Consider the following 16,468-nt stretch of genomic DNA (forward strand, 5'->3'; position numbering starts at 1 on the left):
AGTAGTGCTCTGAAGTCGCTCAAATTTCCTGCACTGCTCTAGAGGCTAAATGAGACAAACCCCACACCTGGGATAAAAAGTGACAAAATACTGAGCACATAACCCCAGTTTAATTTTCTCTTTCCAGATGGACTGGCTCACACCTGAGATGTGAAGTGTGTTATGTGAGCCAAGGTGTTTTCCCACCTCGCTGGTGGTGGGGAGAGATGCTGCACTCCGTTGCCATGACAGCAGAAGTTCTCTTTGTTCTCGGGTTCCTGATGAGCGGCGCTCAGTGTAATCCTATAGCGACCTTACCAGTGAGCCGAGAACGTCTGGAAAGGGTGTTGACCCAAGCCAGGGAGGACAAACATCAGGACAAACAAGCCCCCGAGCAGCCGCTGGGATATGGCGCTCAGCAGCGGCCTGAGGAAATCAATACCTTGGGGCCCAACAGGACAGCCGTGAGCCGCGGCAGGCCAAACCTCAACTCGCAGGCACAAGGATCTAAGGGAGGGAAGTCCCAGGAGCTGTGGAGTGAGCAGGAAAGCCTGAACCAAATAGATGAGGGCCCCACCAGCGACGTCACCCTCTCCCTGGACGCTATTGATGAGTACGCCTACCCAGACTACAGGGGGAAAGGCTGCATGGATGAGAGCGGCTTTGTGTTCGCCATCGGCGAGCAGTTCACCCCGGGCCCTTCGACATGCCCTTGCCTCTGCACAGACGAGGGCCCTCTGTGCACCAAGCCAGAATGTCCCAAGGTTCACCCTCGCTGCATTAAAGTGGACACTAGCCAATGCTGCCCACAGTGCAAAGAGAAAAAGAACTACTGCGAGTTTCGGGGCAAGATCTACGCCTCGCTCGAAGAGTTTAAGGTGAGCCCATTAACTGCATTCACTCATTTTTTTGACAAGCTCAAACTTGAAAGAAGTGCTGACAGAACACTCCTCGCCGTTCAATGGAGTTTATCACAGGCGCTACGCAGAAACTAGTTACCTTGCCTCGCAGCATGCAAGCAAGCAGGCAGGCAGATTTATAATGGCAAAGGTCAGCACTTGTCTTTTTACTCACACAAAGCCGGCATATTACCAGAGGCCGAATTTAGCAATGCAGCTTCAGCAGAGTGCTTCCATATTCAGTTTGTTGATACACATGATAGAATTAGAGTCATAGTAATGTTACAACTCCGCAGAGCACGCTGCTACACGTGGGTGTTTGTGAAGAGACACAGAGATACACCCAGCAAGATCTTTAATGTTTTATCTTCTGACTCTTCTTTGAAAGACTACACTCAGGACTGCACCACAGGACGGGTGTTATGTCTCTTATGAGATGCTACATTTACCAGCGTCTGATGCTTCTCTTTATGTTGGCGAGTGTCTCAGCAGGAGGTTAAGACTAATATGGAATTTTCTTCTTCTAACTTGCGGTGTTACCGACAGCTCTGTGTCAAGTCCTTTCTGAAGGAAATCTACAGAAAGCTCGACTTTCACGAGCGGCATACGTCAGCCTTTGTGCTGTGCAGTGGGGTGCTTTGAAACTAAGCAACAGGCAGGTTTTTATGCTTGATTGCTAAGTTCTGGAGCATTGTACTAAGTGCTGCCTCGCTCCATTTTTCACAGTGAAGTGCCATGCGGAGGTGCAAGCCTCTACTATCTACAGCAACGCTGGTAGAATTAACCTTTGCTCTCTTGTTAAGACTAAAGGTGTACGGCTTTATGCAAGCGGCTGCTAAATGAAGCCTTTCACGGGGGAATGCAGGTGCTGGATGTTATTCCAAATGCATGCTATCAATCCCAGCCTTTGTCCCACATTTGTTCTATTTCGAGACATACGGGAACGCTTGGATAACCAAGTCATTTCTAACTCTCTTCACGCAGAAAGAAAATTGGAGGCATCTTTCTTTTGTTTCCCATTCCTATTGATTTCTCCATATCCCCTGATTGGATAGTGAGGTTCAATTCTCAGCTCGGTTTTTCCTAAAATGAAGCATTCATTGGCAATGAAGGTGAGAAGGATGGGACTTCCCTATAGATGTAGGTTTGTGACATTGAATGCACACTGACTTAAACAAACCAGACAGGCAGGAGTATTTTTATGTGTGTGCATGTGTGTGTTTGTCTCTAGTAGAGAGACACAAGAGTATAAAAACAAAGAGAGACACTGAGACAAACTCAGAGTCAAAGATAGCAAGAAATTAATTAAGAGGAGACTGTTTCTCTGAAAACTGCTTCTGTGTGTGAGTAGATGTGTGTGAACTGTTTACAAGGGTGTTAATTACTATTTCTTCTCTGCTATTCAGGTGTCTCCATGTGAGAAGTGCCGATGTGAGCCAAGTGGGGAGGTGTTGTGTTCTGTGGCAGCCTGCCCTCAGACAGAGTGCGTGGACCCGGAGTACGAGCCGGATCAGTGCTGTCCCATCTGCAAGACTGGTGAGTGGAGACTATTTCCCTCGATGAGGCTGCGCTGAACTCTTCATTCCAGTGCAACCAGTCTGGTTTGGGGCGGCTGCTGGGTAGCTCCACCACAGCAGACTAGTGTCAAATTTTTTTGCTCAAGGGCACCTCAGCAGGAGCTATGAGCGCAAGGTAGCACAACTCATTTCGCTGACACAAAGAATGCAGCGTGCTGCACTGCAGTGTTTGCAGTCTGCTGTCAGATCAGATTGCGTGTTTGAAGTAATGAGATCTATTTCAGTGAAATCACACCAAAAATGTGGTTAATCAGTTGTGAGTCGTGGCCTGTTTTTGTGTAAAACATTTACTCGTGTGTCATTTTCAGTCTTAATATCATATAATTACCTAGTTTATCTAATGGAGGCTGTAGCGTATGTTCCAAATCCACCACTGCTTTCTGGTACACAGATTTGAGGTCCACTTGCTTTTTTTTGCTGTTAGGGGTTGTGAGTTTATGATCCTGTTGGTTTGAGAGCTTTGGCCCGTCTGAGAAGGAATTCCGCTGCTCAGAGTCGATTATCTGAAGTTGTTTCGGATGATTCCAGACAGCATGTCCTAGATTATGTTCCCTTGTTTTCTTGGTGTGACTCTAATGCAACATGGCAATGTCAGCAACATTGCTTCCTTCAGCAAAAAGAATGATGACTTGCGATATGTATCTCTGACTTGGAATCTTAAAGTGGTGCAGCCTGTCTGCTATAAACAAGAGCAAGCAATCTGCATGAAGGGGAAAAAAATATCTATGAAAGAGACAAGACATGCAGTGCACTCCATAAAAATGCTTTGTCTGTACGAGCTACTTAGTAGACGACAGCACAGCTAATATCGCTTTTGAGTAAAACTGCAGGCAAGATATTTTGATATTTAATTCTGTCTGTTGAAACATTAAATGATGAACACAAGATAATTAGAAATAACAGATTGTTCAAGTGAAATTACAAAACCAGCTGTCCTGCATGGAAATGTATCCTTGAAAGAGACACAAAAAATATATATATATCAGGAAGATAATTTAACTGGATGAAATAAACCAAAAGTCTACAAAACACCTTATTCAGCATATAACTACCTTCTGCTTAGGTCATTATATCACATTAGGATATTATCACATTAGGATAAGTCATGTATTATTTGAGACTCATAAAACATTATAGAATTGAGCATTTCATGTAAAAAATGTTGGTGACTAGTTATCAATGACTCAAATTAAAAGCTTGTCTCACACCGTCCAGAGATAACGAGTTGAGAACATTGGTAGTCATGAGGCGTTACTTGCTCTATTAATATTTGCCTTCTGTAATCTTGGGGAATACATTCTGGTCCTTTGTTCCCATTTTTTTTTTAATGTTCACCCACTTCTTAGATATGCACATATTGATCATGCTGAGAGTGCTTTGTGCCAGAGTTTTGGGCAGTGCTCCATATTTTCCCCCGTGCAATGCCCAGTGGATTTGCTGGGTTGATATTTGCAGATACATCAGTCAAGGAGACAGATGTGGATATAGTATGGTGTGTGCAGAGATGTGGCAGACTTGAACAGAGCGCGCATCTGTATTCAAAAGTCCCACCAAATCCACAGGCTCATTCAGCCGATAAGGATTTTCAGTTTTAGGATAGCATCAGTCCCTATTACCATAATATTACCACACATTACCATTCAGTAAACAGAGCTCACTGTGTCTCAGAAGCTAAGTCACCTGACCACAACTAATACTGTCACAGTGTGAGTTAGAAATACTTGAATGATTGTGACTAATTTTACACATGAAGATCATGGGGAGAACTGCTCATCTTGTAAAAACAGTTGTATAATGTCCTCTGTGGCTCTGGAGGAGCTGTCTAAACCTGTGTTATAAACTGGGGGCATGGAGGTTGAAATATGTCTGCTTTTATCAGGCAGAGAGGGTTTAATAAGAGTTACAAAGTGAGAGCAGCTTCTGGTTCTGCCAGTATTCTTTCCCCACTGTAAATTTTTATTTTAAGTTTTTATCTCAATAATATCCACTAGGGCCATGCACCGAAATGAAAATTCTTGGCCGAAACCAAAAACCGAAAATGAAGAAAGCAAGGCCGAAAACCGAAACACAGAAAGAAATTATTATGCCAATTATGAGTACCATTGCATTTATGGCTATGACTGTGTACTACCTTCACTAAAGTTGCAAGGCATTGCGATTACATAAATTAATATGAATGTTTCAAAGAATAAATCAATTTAAACAAGACTGTAAAATTAAATATGTTCTCTCATAAAAACACAAAGTGCATATAAGTCAAATGCATTTTAAAATTTTCGCTGTACGACTACACCATAATAGTGTATCAAAACAAAGATTGCCATAGCCCATATGTTAACCGTAGGCCTTTAACAACAACAACAACAACAAATGCACCAAGTTGCAGCGCTTTAAGTTTTAAACTTACTTGCCTTTTCAAAACGTCCGCCACAGACGGAGTGGGCGTGCTCGGAGGGATTTTCCTTTTCCGCGCTGCATTCCTCTCATATTCCGCACAGCGATCGAGATGTTAGGATTTCAGGTGATAAATTAAATCCGACGTGGAGAAATTCTTTGCAGTGTCTTTGTATCTTTCTCAGATTTACTAAAATCCGTCCACACCGCGGACATGTTGGCCTTTCCAGACACGCTTGCGTCATCACAACATCCTGTTTCGGCCACGTTGTTTCGGTGATAATTTCTCTTTCGGCCGGAAACCGAAAATGCACTTTTGGGCCATTTACGGGCGAAAATTTTCGGTTTGCGAATATTCGGTGCATCCCTAATATCTCTGAGTGTGTCTCAACACAGAAATACTGGAGCCTTCTGGTTAATGTAAACAGTGCTTTAGGTTTCTGTTCTGGCTATCAGATTTAATTATTTTGTCTTTGTTTCTGAGAAATAATGTGTTTTCTCTCAGTGTGGCATCGTGGATGCCTCTAAATACTACAATAACCACAAGCCTTGGACACCATTGCAGTGGAGGAAAAGCCAGACAGAGGCTCAAATCAAAATGACACAGCAAATTAAAATTGCTTTATTGTTGAGTGTGTTAACAAGAAATAGATGCCATAGATGCTTAATTAATGAAATTGGCATTAAATTGATGAATTAATTTAAGCTCCATAATGTATTGTACATTTTTTTCAGCACCGTAATCTTTATCTTTCATTCACTGTGCACAGCTGTGCACATCACAAGAATGTAAGCTTGGTGACTTGATCTTTCTTGCCAAAATGCACCTTGGGAGTTGTAGTTAACATCTGCCTTGAATATTTTATGTCCTCAGACATGTACCTTTGACTGTCAGTCACCTAACACTGTCAGTGAGAAAATGAACTGGGCTACTGGACACAGCTCTTCCTGCTTCACAACTGAAAAATGATATTGATTTGCATTATGGGAACTGTAGGCTGCAGTGTTTTTGGAGCTGAATTAGTTTTGGTCCAACTTTAGTCACTTGAATCTCTGTTAGTTTCAGTCTCATGATCATCATGCATTTTTAATTTTTATGTCTTCAGTGCATTTTGATGCTACAGCTGTCACCATCTTTGTGTATGGTTACCATGGTTACAGGTGGATTTCACTAGGCGTGCCTCTGCTCTGCAGTAGTAAAGACTGACTCACCTCAGTCACCTCACACCAGTTAGCATTCCAAATTTGAACAGACTGACTCCTAATACCAACACTAAAGAAGGCTAATACTCAAAGTAGTAATGTTACCTCCACTTCCACAGCACTCGCCTTTTTATAAATCTCGTCATGCTGCCTGCCTGTTTTCATAGTTTGCCTCAGCTGTTTTGTTGCCTCCTCGTCTAATTCTCAGTGGATTGTGGATGAATTTAGTCCATAAATCAGTTTCTTCCGAGAACAGTTAATGTCAGAGAACATTACTGACACAGACATAAATTTGTAAGATGTTTCTTATTAATTGTAGTGCAGCAGGTCAAACGGATAAATCATCTTCTGAATAGCTGGGAATAGAGAATTTAATTTAGAATTTATTCATTGCCAAAAAAGTTCTCATTTCCCGAGGTTACTTTTTATTTAATTTTAGTCTCGTTTTCGTTGTGAAAAAAAATGTTGACAACAAATATTTTTGGTCATAGTTGTCATTAACAAAATTAAGTCTGCTCTGTCAGCTTGTCTCGTACTCTTTCAGAGGAATCTACAGCAGCACAGTGGTATTTGTGAAGATGCAGAAATAGCCTTTGGCAGCATTTAAGCATCATTTGTGCAGCAGTCAGGCAACTGTGTTTTTAAATCTGCAGCAGGTGAGATTTTTTTCTGTTAAAAATAAATAGATTTTTTATTTTGTGCCAATCATTTATTCTATCTTTTTATTAATCTATGCCTCCTGCTGTTTTTTTTTTTTTAACATATTCAGGATAGCTGTGAATATCAGAGTTCAAACTGTAAATCAAGCAGAGTTGAGTATGTTTGTATCAGTCTGTGTTTAACAACCTCTTATTGGACAGGGAATATTTCTGGCTCTGATTTGATGAACAGTGCTGGCGGGGTAGTCACTGTATAAACATGAGGTGTAAACACGAGGTGCAAACACTCTCCGTAATCACCAAACATCTTTGTGAGTGTCAGACTCTGCACCACTCTCGGTCACCTTCCACCTGCCGGAGAAAATGGAAGGTATCAGCCAGAGGATCATCCATCAAAAACAGACTTAATTGTCACAAACGTCCATTTGCATTGGCAGTTCATTTCACACAAGACTTGACACCACCAATATGTATATAAATATATATATATAAAAATAACTATATAGGGTATACTTTATTAACTAATTAACTAAATGGAGCACACATTAAGCAAATGTAAACAGAAGTAAATGAGACATCACTCTAAATGAAGTCACTGATCTTCCTTCTTCATCAGCATCAAAACGATTTTATGTTGAATTTCACTTCGTCTTTTATTCATGATGCTACTTCGCCAGGTATTACAGACGCCGTAATTTAAATGATGAGGATCAATGATTGTCGACTCCCATCTCGCCACTGTTGATCATGCAGCACTCGATACGAGACTCGGTGATGAAATACTGCTGATGTAAATTAAGGTTACTGGAGGTCGTTGGAGAGTTCCTCCTCTGGTCCTGTTGTTTTTCTTGTCTACAGATGTTGTTTGAGGTGCAGACAGATGTTAAGACCTCCCAGGAACTCTGATGCATCAGAAGTGTCACATCAAAGCTCAGCTCATCAATGGGAGCGAATGAAATACTCCTCCAGATGTGTAATGCTACCACAAAAAAGAAAGAGTGTCATGGATTTAAGGAGTGTTCATATAAAAGTAGAAAACGCACAAAGGAACAAAAATGGAACAAATGAGGTGAAAGGTTCAAACATCAGATCTGTAAAGTAAAAAAAAAACAGCTTTAGTTTCCTATTCAACAAGTCATCTCTGCTGTCTTTTACCCTCATTTCTCAGCTAACAGCCCTTCTCGTCTTTACCATTTCTCTCACTATTGATATAAATCACAATGAAGTATTTCAATGTTTGATAAGTTCATCAATTATGCACAGGCATTATCTCGGCCTTTTCAGCCATGCAAAATCAATGCTTATGGCAGAGCACCCTGTCTCAGATGTGTTATTCAGCCTGAATGCGAGGAGACACTTGGGGAAGAGCCAGGGGAGGAAGATGAAAGTGAGAGGTATCGCTTACATCCACCCCAGACAGTTGTTCATGAATATCAAAGAACAGCTGTGAATGGAGGCAGGTTCTCATCATTTTTACTCATTATCTTAAAGCAGTGGAACACATTGCAATTAAATAGTTTCATACCCTCTAAAGTTTGTGACTATCATTCTCTCGCCTCCATAAAGTTTAATTAAACAATATTGATTCATCCAAAGAACACCTAGTCAATACAAGTCAAAGAGGAAAGGAAGGAAAACACGCTCTCTATACATGGGTTTTTTTTTTCCTGCTGCCAGTATTTTTGAAGTGTTATTTTCCTTTCTTTGACATCTAGGTGCAAAAGACATGGAAGTGTTTGTTGTAAATTATAAGACAAGTTTTCTCTCTCTTGCAGCATCTGCTTTTGAAGAATGCTTAGGGAAAAAAAAAATCAATGCAGGAGAAGCCTCTCTCCACGGCACCTCGGCCGCAGCTCCCTCCCTCTTGTCCTTTGCTCTTGCAGAGTATCGCCTTGGCAACGCATGAGGAAACAAGTGGTGCTCTTCAAGACTCAGACATTAGGGTCAACACTAATCTGGGGGGGATGTGATAAACAGTCTGAACCGGGGCCAGAATCACTTCAAATAGAGCAACACGAGACATGGTAGCCTGGTTGCCAAGAGGGATAAAGACTCATTTAAATTAAGAGAGGCATGATTCATAGAGGGCCTTTTAAGATGTGGCAGGTTTTTTTTTTTTTAGAGGGAACACATCAAAAAAACACACGAGTGAAAGGGAAGTTGTTTATGTGAATGTGAAATGGTGTGGTTTGTCCATTTGAAGCAGCCTCCATCTCACCCTGACAACACAGATGCGGAGCGGAGTAGCGAACAGAGCTGGTCCCAGTCAATGAATGCAAAAATTAATGCTTGTTTGTAAATGACAGTTTGCGAAGCCCTGTGACCCTTTGTGGCTGTTGCTACGCCTACCAAGCTTTCTGTGCTTACATGGCACACATGTAGGTTACAGTGATAACGTGGCAAATTTACTATTAAATTATTTGCAAGAACTGGACCTATAGATACCAGATGTCTTTGAATAGAACATCACAGGAGAATATTGCTTTAGCACGTGTATCTTTAATGAGTGACTTAATGGTGTTTGTTGAGATCTCAATCAAACTGTAGATCCTCCTTAAGATAACATCTGTTGATCTAAACATCAGATGAAACAAATCTGTATCCATCTTCATAATGGTATATTGGTATATCCGTAATGGGATTGGCAGCATCAAAGGAGTACTGTAAAGTATTTTCATTTGTTGCCACAGGAGCTAGAAAAGATGCAAGAAATGTTGCCACATTGTGAAAAGCTTCCAGTGGTGTCTGTAGTAAAGCGAATCTTGGGGAGGCCATGTGCCCTGGCAGGGATAGTATCAATAGGCTTTCCTTTATTCCAGTCTGTTATAGTTAAACACCACATTTGCAAATGGCACTGAGATAATTCTGCAGAGTACGTAGCTGATTTTTAATTCGCTTATCACTAGCAAGTTGCTTGTTGTCAAAAAGTTGAAGGCTGGAGCTCTTAATGAGGTCTCTCTCTCCTCTCTTCCAATGACATGTGGATAATACATGGATATTTTCCAACCGGTCTTGGCCCAAGTCCATGCTGTATTCCAAATGTTAAGATATTGTTCCCATTTCACCCGTAAGCTTTGTAATAATTTTATTTGGGTTAGTTTGATTTCCATTGATAATATAATTTTCAGCAAACAAATTAAGTTTCTACTGACTGAAACATTCCTTTTGGCAGTTCTTTGAGTTTCCCTAGAAGAATCACACATAAGATATTTAAAAAATTGTATTTTCAAAAAGCTTTGTGTGATACCAAGGACTGTTGTCTTAAAATATGCAGCCACCTGCCCTTCAGCAGGAAAATAGGATAAAAGTACCGTAAGTAGATTAAGTTCGTAACAATATGGGACCCTAAGGAGATTTCATATTGTATATTTCCCAAGGATCCTACACCTAAAGTTCAAAAGTGCTGTTGTATATCACTTACAGTGTCTCAGTGCTGCCTGATTTACAGATTAAGTGAGCAATGAGAAGGACCCAGCACTGCTATATAAGACCGTCATGTAAGGAATTTCAACATCTAACTGACATTGTAAAACTTCCTGACAGGTTGGACAATCTACTTGAAGCCAAGCCTGAGGCTACTCATGTGAAAGACAATCACCTATAGACAATATACAGTAACACTGAAATAACTGACCAAATACTGGGACATATTACTGTGTAAAGAACCTTTTGCTATCAGCAGATAGAAACGTTCCTTGAACAGTGGTTAAAAAGAAGATATAAATAGAAAGAAAGAAAAGAACTGAAGGATGAGGAATACCTAATATTTTTCTACTGTAGCCTACAAGCTCACATAATAATAAAGCTAATTTCATGCCCCTTGCATTTGGAAATAATGCCACATTACTACTGCAGAAAGTTAGCTAGTTAGCTGGAAATGCTAACGTCTGCAGTTTATGTTAGAGCCACACAGTATTTAATCCATTCCTTACACCTTTGCTCTTTTGTTTCTGGAAAGGATAACAAACAACGTGACCCTCCAAATGCATAAGATACATAATGATAGTGCTACTCGTATTAGATCCCTCTTCATTGCTGCTTTAACGTGGAGAAATCCAAAACTTGACAAGCCCGTTACTAAGCTACAATTGGACAATCACTGTCTGGGTGCAGTGTTTAGTTAATTAACAATAACCAATTACACAATTATTGCCTCTTTTTTTAAAATATTGGGTTTCGGGACAAGATCAAAAATAAGGACAGAAATAAATTCAGTGTGCTGTGTCTTTTGTTACATGTCACACATTGACTGTAGGTCATGATGTAATCAGGCATAATAACTGTAAGTGTACACTGATTTCATTTCATTTTTTAGATAAACTGGAAAAGTAGGACATTTTGTATCATCTAATAAATTCACAAAAGATTAAAATGATTTTTTGCCCCCATTTTTCACCCTTTGGTTTAATTCTTTAATCACACCACTATACTATTATCTAAAGGCCATTTTCCATTATCAGACTTCATAGTTATGATCACAGCGGAGAAAGGTCACTAGAATGGAGGTAATGGTTAGTCACATTATGCCTTAACAATTAGAGCATTCCGGGGTCACTGAATGCTTTTCAGTTTTGGTCTGCGTGTTAGCTGTTATTTTCTAAATTTTCCTCTGAATAAAAATCGCTGTTAACATGACATCCAAATACATTTTTCACAAAACAGAGAGTCACAAAACTAAACAAAAAGGTCTTCTAGATTGAAGTCAAAGCTGTAAATATGGGGTTATGAGATTTAAGTAAGCAAAGGTCTTCCAGCGAAGCCTGTCACCTGGACACCGCTGTGCTGACTGGCGAGGGCTTGTGGCTCCGTCGCTATGAAAGACATCGGTTATGACAGTCGTGCTACTCGTGTGCAGCTGGGTTGTTCAGCCACAAAGATTATCAGTGGGCACAGTAGCTGGAGACAACATATGCAAACAAACATTCACATGAGGTGGCACTTCCATAAAAACTCGCCATCTGCAGCTTTTATGTGAGGCGGGTCATATTTGAAAGACTGAACCCATTTCACGCAGCCTCTTTGAAAGAAATTATTCATACTGTTGTTAAATCATAGTCTCTCCACGCAAAGTTCTCCTACTTCCTGTCTTTACAAAGCAAGGTCATTTTTATTCTGCATTTATAATGCAAATGTACTCAAGAAATGCATTAAGATGAGTGATTTCTGCTATTCTCCTCCTTCCATTACCTTAAAATGGAGCTCTGTAGGTTTTTAACATTTCAGAATTAAGGGGTGTGATGATCGGGATGTGTCCTCGTTTTCCTGTCAATTATCTGGCGCTGCTACAGAGCCAAAAGCCACAGGTGCTAATGGCTATCTCTTTCACAAGCTGCCTATGCCAACTTCTAACATGCTGTAGTGACAGTTTGGGTCCAACTGTTCATGCACATGCACAGTCCATTTGTCTCTGCCTCTTCGGGTGTCGTTGAAAAGCTCTTGTGAAGCCTGACGTGCCTATAAAAATCTCTTTCTGCCACACAGAGAGCGAGAGGCAGAGAAAGACAGAGACTGATGGAGAGATGGGGGATATATTATATTAATGAAGCAATGACAAAAAGGTGGGTGTGAAATGAATGGCAGAATAATAGGGTGATGGCACTGAGTAAGCACAGTGGAGCCGAATCCATGCATTAATTAACACAAATGAGTGTCATGCAACTGTGAATGACTGGCTGACAGGCTGTGGTTTAATCCCAGCTCCAGGAGGAAGTACTTTTGATTTATTTTGTAAAGTGCATGATTATGTTTTGCATTTTTTCTCTCCTAGCATATCCTTGACATATGCGTCTTTTATTCGACACGCTGTGTTCTAAATGCTGCTAATGATGATGAATCAGTAGCGACAGCAGCCTGGGCCACAGGATGAGTTGTTATTCAGATAGGGTGTGTGCGTGTTTATTTGAGGACTTATAAATGTGTTAGGGTTGACATTTTGACAGGCCTCGGCAAACTGTTCACATTGATTGATGTGCCAGCACGCTCCTTCTGGGCGCTGCTGTCCAATGAAATGCGGTGACTGCAGCTGAAAGACTCCCCATTTATCAGGATCTTAATTATACAACAGAGTGGCTCAAGACCTTGTTAGTCTGAGGGAAATAGCCATTGTTATGCCATACCTGATGTTGTGGAAGCAATTCCCTCAGTGTTTATATTTTGTCGTGCAGCAAGAGAGATAATGGATGATTTATGAGGACTATTTTTTTCCCAGCCACTGGTATGAGGACAGAGGCACTTTTACTAAACAAAAGCCTTCCCATCACACCTAGCACCAAGAAGGTAATACTGTAGATGATACAAGGAGAACATTTATGTTTGCTATTGTGGGCTTTGCAAGTGGATTTCTGTGCACACAATGTCAGATGGAAGGGAGCAAGGAAATAAGCCGGGCTCCAGTGGCAGTTCATTTTTTTGCACGTCTCTGGGCTACTCACAGGGCTCAGTTCTTAACAACTTCTACCTCCAAAATAATAAGAAAAAGAACAGTCCCTTGGGGTGCACTTCACAACTATATTAGAGAACTGCATAACAGCGCTTAATTTGGTTTTTATGCACAATTCCACTGTGCATTCCTACCTTGAAGTTACATAGGGAGAGGAACCGCCTTCAGGAAGATTTATGTTTTACTTGTGGCGTAGCCAATGTAAGGAGTGTAGAACAAAATATTATGAATACCTCTCATGTGGACGCCTAAAACTGAATCAAATACGCAGAGTCTGAATTAAAACAGAAAGGCTTGGGTTGAATGGCTGAACACAATAAGACGGTGGAAGAGATAATCATGTGAATTGGGTCCTTAAGAATTCAGTTTAATCACTGTAAACCCACGATGCATCTCTTCCCTGATGGGAGCTCGATCTTCCAGAATGAAAATGCTCCTCTACATAAACCATGAGTGGTCACCAGTGGTCTGAAGAGCATGGTAATGATGGCCAGTGGAGACGATATTTTGATAAGCAGATACGAAGCCAATTGATGATTCATAGAGAATTCAAAATTTAAAGAGCCCCCAGTGGAAACCCACATTCATTCTGTTAAATGTGTTCAGCATTGGTTTCATCCTGCATTAAACCCTGTAAGAAATGGCCACTGACACCACCAGCAGAAGCCCGTTCATAAATCCTGATGCTTGTGTATCTATTATTTTTCTGTGCCTGTTATATTCCCATAACCGGAACACTACTTTGGGAAAGAATCAATGAAAGCCCAGATGTGAGAGCCCATTGTCCACTGAGAGAAATGAGGGGCAACGCATTTGGTCTCCCGTGTTTCACTCTCTTCTTTGACTGGCTGCATTCACGTTCACTGAGATTTCATGAAACTATCTTAAAGAAACAAGATGACTAACTGCACTGAACTCCACATGGAAATTTGGTCATTGCAGCAGATATTAAAATCTAAAAGTAGCATTAAAACAATAACTGAATGAAGCCCTGTTCTACTTTCAAACTAGCTTGTGTCCTGTTGGCCTCCGTTCCACAATGTTTTGGTGTGTGTGTGTGCTTGTATGGCTACACAGTGTGAGTTTGAATTTTAAGCCATCGAAGTGTGGACATTTTGGGAAAGTGAGGACATTTTGCCTGGTCCTCACTTTCTGACACACCTTAAAATGGCTGTTTAATAATTGGGCTTTGGTGTTAGATTTTTTTTTACAGCTTTTCATTTGTAAGTGAAAAACTGTTCTTTCTTCTTTGTAATGTTACATAGTCTCACTTTATCTCAACTAACTAGCTGCCTCTGAACTGTGCAAGTATATTTGTTCATATATTTTAAGACTCAATATAAAGGTTTGAGGCACAGTTCACCAAGTGCCCATAAAGGGAAAAGTGTTCCCCAGCTCTTAGTGAGTGTGAAATCAAGTGTTTGCAATAATACTCTGTTAGTCTGGGTCAGTGCTTTGATTCGCATTCTACTAATCCTGATATTTACTGTCACTGACTGGGTTTATAGACGTGAAAAGTACAAGGAAGTTTTTCTATCAACACAATGGCAAGATTTACAGGTTGTTGTATTCCATCGATCATAGCGTCCAGACTGACGAGGTTGTCTGTGAATTGGTGGAATTTTAAAGTGACTGGGGTCCTTCGAGCAGCACAAAGGAAAGTGACTTTGAATTGTGTGTTCAGTCCTTAAACTGCATTTTTAGACGCTGAACAGTGTCCTTGGTGGGTTTAGTGGCAGGAAAATACTACAGATGACGGCAGCCTTACGGAATAACGACAATATTTCTTTTTTTTTTTTAAATTAGTCCAATGCCAATGTCTGTAGATGATTTTTCTTTGTATCACAACTCAGAATTTTAACAATAAATCAAATTACAGGAGGAAGGCAAGCCAGATATTTTCAGTGTTCAGAGGCTGACCTCGATGATGTGACACAATGCCCACAACACAAAAGAACCGTATTAATAATATATAAAGTCAATCTGAAATTTTTTTCCTGTTTTTGTTGTACCACCCACAGGGCCAAACTGCTACGCGGACACAGCAGTCATACCGGCCGGCCGAGAGGTGAAGATTGATGAGTGTACAATCTGCTACTGCACATACGAGGAGGGCACATGGCAGATTGAGCGTCAGGCCACCTGCAGTAAGAACGAGTGCCAGCGGAGCTAGAGACTGGCACGATGAGAGGGGGACATTGGCACGCAACACCAGCGCCAATCCGCATGTAAACTCTCGGCCTTTCACCCAGTCTACCGGGCATCAGGGTCGGACAGCAGCCCTCGAGCGTTTCAGCATTTATACTGTAGTCACTCCTGCATTACTGACAATGCTTTTATGAAAGTTTATAATCCACACACAGAATATCTATTTATCTATGTATTAAATTATTTATGGATATATACAAATATAGGGGTCATTAATGCTGAACTAGTGTAAAAAATATTTTTTATAGCCTCTGTATTTTAATAAGCAATGTACTGGACCAGAGGTCAATAAAACAACAGAATGTATAGAACACACACAGCTGTCTTTGGAGGTGAAAACCTCAATGTCTCGACATGTGGTGTCATCTGGCAAACCCCGACACCTGCCCCTCTACCACCAAAGTGCAGACTAGACTTGTGCGATCAATTTCAGAATGATGGGTAAAGATTTGCAGGGCAGGATGAAGAGGCAGAGTTAAAAACAGAAGGAACAGGAGGAAATTAAAGAGGACTCGACTGTTTCCTGATTTCTTTTATCTTTTCTGGATGTTCAAATGTGTTTTGATTTGAAAGTGCATTTTCTTTTTTGTATTTCTCTTGGTACTGTGTGTTCATGTTTCAAATAAATGCCAATCTGTGCTCGGTAAACGCTCAAATGGTTCTTTTCAATTGCAGGTCTTCACACTCAGCCTCTGTTGAAAGGCTGGTGTTTTACAATTACAGACCTCTAATTAAATAAAATGTTCACAATTTCATTTTAAGTCATCAAATAATGCAGAGATGAAGTGATGAACCCCAATCCTGCTTTTGAAATAAATGATTTGACATTTCAGATTTCACAGGTAACCTCTGAATATGACCAGAGTGAACAAATCTGCTCTTTAGATGTAAACATTTTTCTGTTTTGAAGTTCCAAGATGAGAAGTATTTGTGGGAGAGCCACAGGTAAATATTTCATGAGTTGGATAGGATATTAAGTTATTTAGTAATGCTGCGGCTTCATTTCCAATAGCTATGAGCGCTGCGACTGAAACAACAGAGGCTGGATGTGAGAGAATCTCCACAGTTGCCTCTGGATTTTCAGCCCCATTCATAAAGGCTGGACTGGAC

General features: G+C 40.7%; 1 protein-coding gene across 1 annotated transcript; it reads left to right on the top strand.

The window, feature by feature from the left end:
* Nucleotides 1–206: 206 nt before the first annotated feature.
* Nucleotides 207–15,323, top strand: vwc2 (von Willebrand factor C domain containing 2). The gene is made up of 3 exons (XM_041050287.1): nt 207–857; nt 2,285–2,414; nt 15,172–15,323. Exons 1-3 carry the CDS (start codon nt 207–209, stop codon nt 15,321–15,323), a joined length of 933 nt encoding a protein of 310 aa, XP_040906221.1.
* The last annotated feature ends 1,145 nt before the right edge of the window (nt 15,324–16,468 follow it).

Source organism: Toxotes jaculatrix, chromosome 11, assembly GCF_017976425.1.
Source record: "Toxotes jaculatrix isolate fToxJac2 chromosome 11, fToxJac2.pri, whole genome shotgun sequence".
In the NCBI taxonomy this organism is placed as follows: Eukaryota; Metazoa; Chordata; class Actinopteri; family Toxotidae; genus Toxotes; species Toxotes jaculatrix.